Source organism: Patiria miniata, unplaced genomic scaffold, assembly GCF_015706575.1.
Source record: "Patiria miniata isolate m_02_andy unplaced genomic scaffold, ASM1570657v1 HiC_scaffold_27, whole genome shotgun sequence".
Lineage (NCBI taxonomy): Eukaryota > Metazoa > Echinodermata > Asteroidea > Valvatida > Asterinidae > Patiria > Patiria miniata.
In genome coordinates this window covers 1,291,401-1,300,107 of record NW_024037066.1, presented here as the reverse complement: position 1 = coordinate 1,300,107, position 8,707 = coordinate 1,291,401, and the positions used below count along the sequence as shown (strand labels likewise).

At 43.1% G+C, this 8,707-nt stretch overlaps 1 protein-coding gene across 1 annotated transcript in view; it reads left to right on the top strand.

Moving 5' to 3' along the window:
• The first annotated feature begins 520 nt into the window (after window positions 1-520).
• The window catches only part of LOC119734340 (multidrug resistance-associated protein 1-like), a 42,422-nt gene continuing 34,235 nt past the window's right edge, over window positions 521-8,707 (top strand). Inside the window, exons 1-6 of the mRNA XM_038207795.1 lie at window positions 521-577; window positions 2,958-3,074; window positions 3,785-4,030; window positions 4,351-4,528; window positions 6,359-6,613; window positions 7,900-8,103. Of these exons, the coding sequence (XP_038063723.1) occupies window positions 2,959-3,074; window positions 3,785-4,030; window positions 4,351-4,528; window positions 6,359-6,613; window positions 7,900-8,103 (999 nt within the window). The 5' untranslated portion in view covers window positions 521-577; window position 2,958. The remainder of the gene's footprint in view (window positions 578-2,957; window positions 3,075-3,784; window positions 4,031-4,350; window positions 4,529-6,358; window positions 6,614-7,899; window positions 8,104-8,707) is intronic.

Below are 8,707 nucleotides of genomic sequence, written 5' to 3'. Positions count from 1 at the left end.
AAACATTTTAAATTTGCCTGACTAAAAGGGTTTTGAAAGGTGAAATAGTGCTGGAACTTTGAAACTTTTCGAAAGGTTTCGGAAGGTGAAGCAACTCTGTGGGCAAATTCAGTAAGTTGCCTTTCAATACCTTTCGAAAGGAATTGAAAGGTGTGGTAGTGCAGTAACAATAAATTCTGGAGGATTTTAAAAGGTCCTGCATTTTTTGTCCTCCAATTTGCCAGAACCCAGATTTTGAGGTGTTTTGAATGGTCAAACCACAGGAGAGTTAGTCAGGCAAATTTAAAATGTTTTGAAAGGTCTGATAATTCTCTGCCAACTGCACTGGGCATAGCACGGTTTTATGTAGAGCACCGGACCCAATGTAGAAGCCGTGTTGGACTCTAGTGCGAAAGGGGGGTCTCTGATATCAAGATTTCAGCTAGTGTGAACGGCCCTTTTGATAATTGGTCAAATATCCAATATTTGAGGATTCAACAGTCATCGTTTTTAGTTATTTCTTTGATCTTTGGCAGAATCCGTGTCCTGAGGCCTCCGCCTCCTTCCTGTCCAGGCTCACTTTCTGGTGGTTTACAAGGTCAGTATTTCTGTTTATTTCTTTACACCCTTAATTTAACCCTAACCCTCCAGGGTATTTTGGCTAGAAACCCTGCCAAACGCAGCAACATGCAACACTTGTCTAAGTGACAAGCCTGCCCAGTGTAGCAAGATCCATCAGGTCAAAAGTCTCAAGGCCAAACTGCCTCAGAGTCTGTGGTCACCCACTGCAGCAGGATACAACTCGGGCATTGTTCCATGGGACTAGCTCTCAGTGTCTCAGAAGTGGCCGGTTTCTGCACTGGTGTTGGTAGCATTTTCCATCAAAGTGCACCAGACTTTTCCACCTGATGCACTGTGCTGCGTCTGGCAGGGTTAGGGTTTTAAAGCTGTTCTTATTGAAACTTGTGGAAGATTGTTTCAAAGACCTCAATCCTTACCCGCCAACATCCTTTAAAAATCAACCCAAACGTTTGTGAAGATTTTGCAGGATTTTTGCAACAGCAACTATCCAGGGCTTGATGCACCCTATACATGTAGAGAATCTGCCATTGGTTTGAAGTTCAGTGGAGGATGTTGAAGATACAGGAAGTTTCCCAGCAGAAAAGCCTTGGAATCTAGGGCTGTGTACCAGACTTTTGGGCTGTGTTCCCATGGGCGTCAATCGGTGGGGGATGGGGGGTCCCCCCCCCCCCCACTTTTTAAAGTGGGGGGATATCATATCGTTTGCCCCCCCCCCCCCACTTTTTTGTACCCCTCCAAAAAAATGTAGCCTACATATGATTCTGTAGCTCAGAATAGCTGATTCAATTACTCCAAACTCAAAAATGATGTTTAAATTATGATCTTTTGCTCAAAAGAATTGTTTAAAGTGGTCAGAAATTGCCTCAAATCGCACCACAGAGTGTCTAGAATCCAAAATTTTTCAGGGCCCTGAAGTCGACCCCGACCCCCACGCCGTTAGGGCTTCACGCTTCTCGCTCGCAATAGTTCAGATCAATGAATGTCCCCCCCCCCCCCCACTTTTAGAAAGCGAATGAGGCCCTTGTGTGTTCCATTTTCGAATAATTTAGTATTCAATTTTTCAAAACTGTTCTTGACCGAATATTCAAATATTCGAAACTTGCCGACCAATTGTTTACACGCGCCAGCTGCAGCTGCCTTTTTGGATGGTCAACAGTTGCATACATACGGTAGCACGCTGGGTAAAAATTGTATGTGATTGATGGATGTCATTGAATGTAGAGTGTTTTGCAATAGCAGTAAACACTGTATCGGTCTCTGTATAGGTGGTTACATGGTGACAGAGGCTTGCATATTTTAATATATATAGACCATGCAGTTGTGTTAAAGATATAGTCCATCATTTGTAATTTGTGCATTTTGTTCATTGGCAAACCAAAGTGTTCAAAATCTAATGAAGGATACTGAACAACTAACCTGATGAAGTTTCAGCTAAGCTTCAGCTGTATATTCCGAGAAAAACAGCATTCTAGGATCTCAATTTCAAATCAAAAGTTACTGAATCATGTTTTGAATTGTTTTGAATTGCAGCTATATGCGAAGTCGCGCACTGATCCGACGAATTATAGCAACCGCGTGTGCGTCGTGCCAATGCTTGCGCGCGCTTCGCCGAATAACAAAACGAGCTTCTAATTTAAATTTTCCTACGGTGCGTCTTTTAAGACGCACCGTTGGAAAGGCCTTCTTTCGTTGATTACTTCAAAATGACAGCTTCCCAGAAAGAATAATTTCACAGGGAGTTTAGTTCCCTTACTATCTTTCAACCAAGTTTGTTTTTCAACAATAATTACGCCAGTTACTTTTCGGATGGCTGCAAATGATGGACTATAGCTTTAACTGATTCAGAATAACAGGGTTCTATAACATTTCTTTAGGACATGAATTTTTTTATTTTACGATTTCAGTCTCCTTGTATACTAACTGAGTACAATTTATTTTCATGGAATAACAGCCTTGAATACAATGCTCAGATAAACTTCAGTAAATCTCAAAAACTGTGGAGTGCTGTGGCAACATGGTTAAGGGCACTGATTCGTGGTCTGTGGGTAAAGCTGCAGGTCGTGGGTTCGAGTCCTGGCGGGGTCATGGTGCGTGTGCCCTTGAGCAAGGCACTTTGTCACTCATTGCTTCTCTCCACCCAGGAGTAAATGGGTACCTGTGAGGGCAGAGATGGTTATTGTGATTGAATTAGCTTCCTTGCGCCTAACAGGCAGCATCGAGCTGTATACTCCCCAGGGAGCTGAGATGGTATATGGAATGTTTAATTGGCCCAATGATTAGGGGTAATAATAATGTAAAGCGCTTTGATCTTAGTTAAAAGCGCTATGTAAGAACCTGTTATTATTATATAGAAGGTCACAATTGTTTGTTTGTTTTTTGTTCCCTACAAATTCCAGCATGGTTATACAGGGTTACAAGCGTGCCCTGACCACCACGGATCTGTGGAGTCTCTTAGACAGGGACAAGGCCAGGACAGTGGTGCCCAAATTCCTGACAGAGTGGGACAAAGAAAGGCAAGTCACTGGATTCAGTTATGCACATGTGGAAGGGTTTGCACTCAGCAGTAGTCTGCTCTATTCAAAACAGCCATAGATGAATCAAAACTTCTCCCGCACATTGTGTTACGATGAAACCAAAATGGGGCGTGACGAACCGGTAAACAGGTTCCCGCCACGATAAAGATAATAGTCAGAACCAGGGAGCACTCAGAGAGCGCACACCTCCGCCAAGGCTAAACAATATCCCGCCATTACACACAGCACCAATGCACAAATGCGGTTTCTAAAAAAATCCTTAAAACTCAAACATTTTGTAGTTTACATGTATATGCCTGTGTTGGTCTACCTTGCCACTCCCTGATTGTATAAAATGGTCTAGTCCATTGACCTGTGTGGTTAGATTAATAGGTGGGTGATAAGGCATACAGGGTCACCGGGTCAGAGCCACGCACACAAAGCTGGTCACACAAGGTGAAAGTTTTCCACATGATGGAAAAATCCTAAAATATCCTCTTGACGGAGGTAACAACAATGAAAAGCTCTGAGAACAGAACTTGGCCCCCATGATGGCAATAGAGTGTACATGTTTGAAATTACAACAACGAAAAAACGATCAAGTAGCTTTTTTGGAAAGGGTTCCATTTTCCCTCCCAGGTTAACAAAAGTGAATTGATTGGTTGTGAACTGCTTTCTTGTCTTTTTTGTTTGTTTTGCAACCCCTACAGAAATCCAAAGCATACATCCGGTCACAAAAGGAAGCAGAGAACGCTACGTGTCCACACAGATTCAGTCAGGTACACCCCTGGTGATTGGGCCGACGAGCCCTCAGTGACTCTTCAGACATCGGAAGTCCGTCCAAACGCCTCCCTACTCAAGGCAATCCTCCGAACCTTTGGGGGCGTTTTTCTGATCGGGTCCCTCTTGAAACTGGTGACGGACGTTCTGGTGTTTGCCAGTCCAGAACTGCTCAAGTGAGTTGTAATTTATCGCTATTATAGCTTACACTTATCCAAGTTAAACACATACCCAGACCTGCAGTTTTACATTTGCCTGTTTTGTTTGCTGCCCCCAACGACAACTTTTACACAAATTGCACGTTCGGGTCAAAACAGGACCTGAAAAAAAAAACAGCTCTCAAAAGTACCTTTTGTTCTCATTTCATGACAGACACAATAGTCGTTTTTATTTCATCACACCTTAAGCTACATATACCCGAAAAATGACGGAAATGTCTTTGAGCATTCCACGACCTCTTTAATATTATTATTTACTTCGCTCATCCCTATTCCAGGCAACTGATTCGTTACACAGAAGACAAGAGCATCCAACGCTGGCAGGGCTACCTCTACGCATTTCTGATCTTCGCGGCGGCGTTCGTGCAATCCATACTGCAGCACCAGCACTTTCACATCACCACCACCGTTGGGATGCAGCTACGCACGGCCATCATAGGCGCTGTCTATCGCAAGGTGATAAAATAGGCCGCATTTTTGTTGATGAATATTACATGATGAAAAAATGTATTGAAAATTTTGTTTTGATAACAGCAATATGTAAACTTTTGCCAGTAACCTAAGATTTACATCCTTGGTGTTCTTTCTAGGGATGTGCATATACTGGTAGTATGGGAATCGGATACCTGATTAAAAAAAAAAAGGTACCCGGGTACCCGTTAAAGAAACCCGACCCAAAAATTCAAATTTCTGAAGTTGCTGTTGAATATACATAAAGGTCCACGCAATAAAACTACCACATCGGTGCTTCAATGCAGCAAGATACAAGTGTGTACAGTGAGCTTATAGCTTTGTGGTGATAACTGCAACTTTTGGGAACGTCATAAACATGAAATCGGTTTTGTTTTTCCATGTAGCCTGGTTTTCAGTTTGAAATGTCCCCACCAATGACATTCGAAACCATATTTTTTTTCTTGTCTGAGCAGTTACTATAAATGGAGCATTTATAAAGCGCTTTTAACAAAGATCAAAGCGCTGTACAAAACTACAAACTACAAATCTACAAATAAACAAGGCAAAAACAAAAACAAAACAAAAAACTTAATTTAAGAATAACTCAAGGGAACCAGGGGATAATGAGAGGTAAAGATGAAAGTGAATTGATTAAAGAAACAGATGTGTTTTGAGCGATTTCTTGAAGGTGATGATTGCCGATGCAAGTCGGATGTTTTGAGGGATCTTGTTCCACTCCCTGGGGCCAGCAATCCAGAAAGCTTTGTCACCTGTGGTTTTAGTGTTAATAGGAACATGTAATCGGGAAGTGTCTGTTGAAGACTTAAGCCCCGCCCTACCTGATTGATACAAAGAGAGTAAATCGGTCAGGTAGGAAGGAGCCAGACAGTGTTGTGTTTTGTAAATGTATAGAATTAATTTGAAAAGAATACTAGTTACTAAGTAGTTTGTAAAGTTGGTTACGGGTACCAGATCCCATAATCTGGAACCGGTTCCTGACATCAGTGGATGCCTGGTTCAGATGCACAGACCTGGTCCTGACATTGTCCTCATTTGCTAATTATGCGGCCTCTGTAAGAATTTGATTCCTGGAAACAGTGGAGTCATGATCCTAAACTTAGAATGAATTCTTTTTAAATTCTGATTCAAATCTAACTCGCGCTACCCAAGCTTACTCAATGACCTCATAGACTCCAATCCTTGTTATCGCACTTGACTAGAAAGTATCCTGAATCCGCCAGAATCCACCTCTTGTGTCATGCAAAATATGTTGGTGTTGGTGACTGCTCAGTATGGAGGTATCCTGAGTCCATCAAAATCCTGCAGTACAGCTAGGCTTACAATCCTGAATCCATAAAAAATTCCCCTGTATGCAATATGGAAGTAGCCTGAATCCGCCAAATTACTCCAAAATGGGTATGGATTTTGATGGATTTAGGGTGGTTAGGGTTCATATCAGTCTGGTATTTATATGTGTGGATTTTGATGGATTCAGGGTGGTTAGGGTTCATATCAGTCTGGTATTTATGTGTGTGGATTTTGATGGATTCAGGGTGGTTAGGGTTCATATCAGTCTGGTATTTATGTGTGTGGATTTTGATGGATTCAGGGTGGTTAGGGTTCATATCAGTCTGGTATTTATGTGTGTGGATTTTGATGGATTCAGGGTGGTTAGGGTTCGTATCAGTCTGGTATTTATGTGTGTGGATTTTGATGGATTCAGGGTGGTTAGGGTTCATATCAGTCTGGTATTTATGTGTGTGGATTTCAATGGATTCAGGGTGGTTAGGGTTCATATCAGTCTGGTATTTTTGTGTGTGGTATCCCCAACAGTCCTTACTCCTGTCCAACTCAGCCCGGCGCTCCGCGACCACCGGTGAGATCATCAACCTGATGTCTGTAGACGCCCAGCGCTGCATGGACCTGTGCACCTACATCAACACCCTCTGGGCCTCCCCGCTGCAGGTGGTCCTGGCCCTCTATCTGCTCTGGCAGGTCCTGGGACCCGTGGTCATGGCCGGCTTTGCTGTCACCATCCTGCTCATACCGATCAACGGGGTCATTGCGGTCAAAATCCGCAAATTCCAGGTACATTGCCTTCCTGAATCCTCCAAAACTCTTATCTGCATCGGAAACCATGGCAACTATTCTTTGTACTTTTAAGGGAATCCAGCCCCATGTAAATCTGTATTGTGGTTTCTTCCCTAACCCATTACTAAGTTTGTTAACCTGGGTAAGTCTGTTAGTGGTGTAATTATTTTCATTCCCTAGGAGTCTGTCCCAGAGAGTAACATTTCAGTAGCCACTGACAAAAACACCCGTTTCGGATTGGGTTTTAGTTGGAGATTTACTGCTTTTCAGTCAGTTGCAAAACTCAAAAAAGTTGGGCTGGAATTATAGCCTCAAAGGTCGCAATGAACTCAATAAATGAATACCTTTAGACTTCAAATAATGTTAAGTTTTAAGTCCACTTGACATTTCCGCTGTCCGGCCGCCATTTTTTTTCCGTTTCTTGGAATGAACAACGCATGCATGTGACTTATTTCCACCACTGACTCCGCTTTCCGAGCAGGGTCTGTGGTAATTGACCCGGGTGAGCCCCAAGAATGAGGTCAGAGCTAAGGAACGGCACGGGGCTGACCCGTGTCGACCCGGATGAGCTAAATGAACGCGCCCAAATAATGGTCACAAAGTGCCCTCTACTGTTCACACGCAGAGTCCATAGTTGTCATTGATCAGAGTCAGTCAGAAATGCCAAGCCCTCCAACCTTGTCCCCAGGGTGTCGAGCAGTACGCGCCCGCCACTACCTGCTCTCTCACCCTGGTATTGGATCATTTGCATGTGCAAGATTTTTGAACACGTATGTAAATGAGGAACAGTCTGGTGCCTAGATATGCGTTACACATTAGCGTTTGTTTTTGTATGCGGTGTCTGGGGTAAAAACAGAGTCAATTCGTAGCAGCGCGAGCACGGCGTGAGTTACGAAAACACGATTTTTGAAATCAAACTGTTACGATCTTATCGAGACAACATGCAGTATCATATTTCATATTAATATGAGCAAATTGGAAAGGAAATTAGTATTTTCGAGAAGGCGTGGACGAATGATCGCGAAAACACGTACTGCACGTTGTGAATAATAGCACCAAGTACACGATAAAAATCCATTACTAGCCAATTGCGGTATCCAATCAGGATACAGGAAGAAAGTTTCCTATCCAGGTTTACTATTGGAAACGCGGTTGGAAATAAAGTAAGCACTGGGGACGAGGTTGCAAGCCCTCTTGTTGAGGAATCAAATGTCATCCTATTTTGAATTTTGGTTTTTGTGGAATTGCTGTCCTTTTTTTCCCCGCCACTTGTGGAAACCCAGGCCCAGCAGATGGCGGCCAAAGACGCGCGCATCAAGCTGATGAATGAGGTCCTGAACGGCATCAAAGTCCTGAAGCTGTACGCCTGGGAGACCTCCTTCCAAGACAAAGTCATGGACATCCGGAAGCAGGAGCTCAGGATCATGCTCAAGGCGGCTGTCCTCGGTGCCTTCATGACTTTTGTCTGGACCAGTGCTCCGTTCTTTGTGAGTCCTCTCTCTCTCTCTGGCCAATTTCACGGAACATTCAGCAGAGAAACTGAGCTTGCGAGTCTCACTTTTTTATGTGCATGCCATGGTACCAAACACTGACTGGTCCAGTCACAGACGCCAGTGTTTGTGATTTTCACTTTGTTCTTAGGAGTGCTTTCTGCGGCTGAACAAGACCAGTGATCTAGAGATTTTCCTCTCTACTGATCAATTAACCTATTAGCACCTAGGGCTGTCCCAAATAAACAGAGTTGTAACAAGTCACTGATTTTTGTGACTTGGAGTTGAGTCGAGTTATTTTGAAGATGTGACTCGAGTCGAGTCAGGTCATTTTAAAGAAGTAACTCCAGTCGAGTTGAGTAAGTTTTTAAGAATTGACTCGAGTTGAGTCGAGTCCAGTCATTAGGTCAAGAAAGTCGAGTCAAGTCGAGTCAAATACTTAGCTAGAGTCAATTCGAGTCACAAATATTTAAACACTGTAACAAATAAAGACAAGAAAAAAAAGACAAGAGATAAAGTCATTTGTATCACTAACAGTTAACAAGAAGTGAAACTTTGATTTTATATACGCTAGCTGCTTTGGCGTCGGGTCAAATTGCAT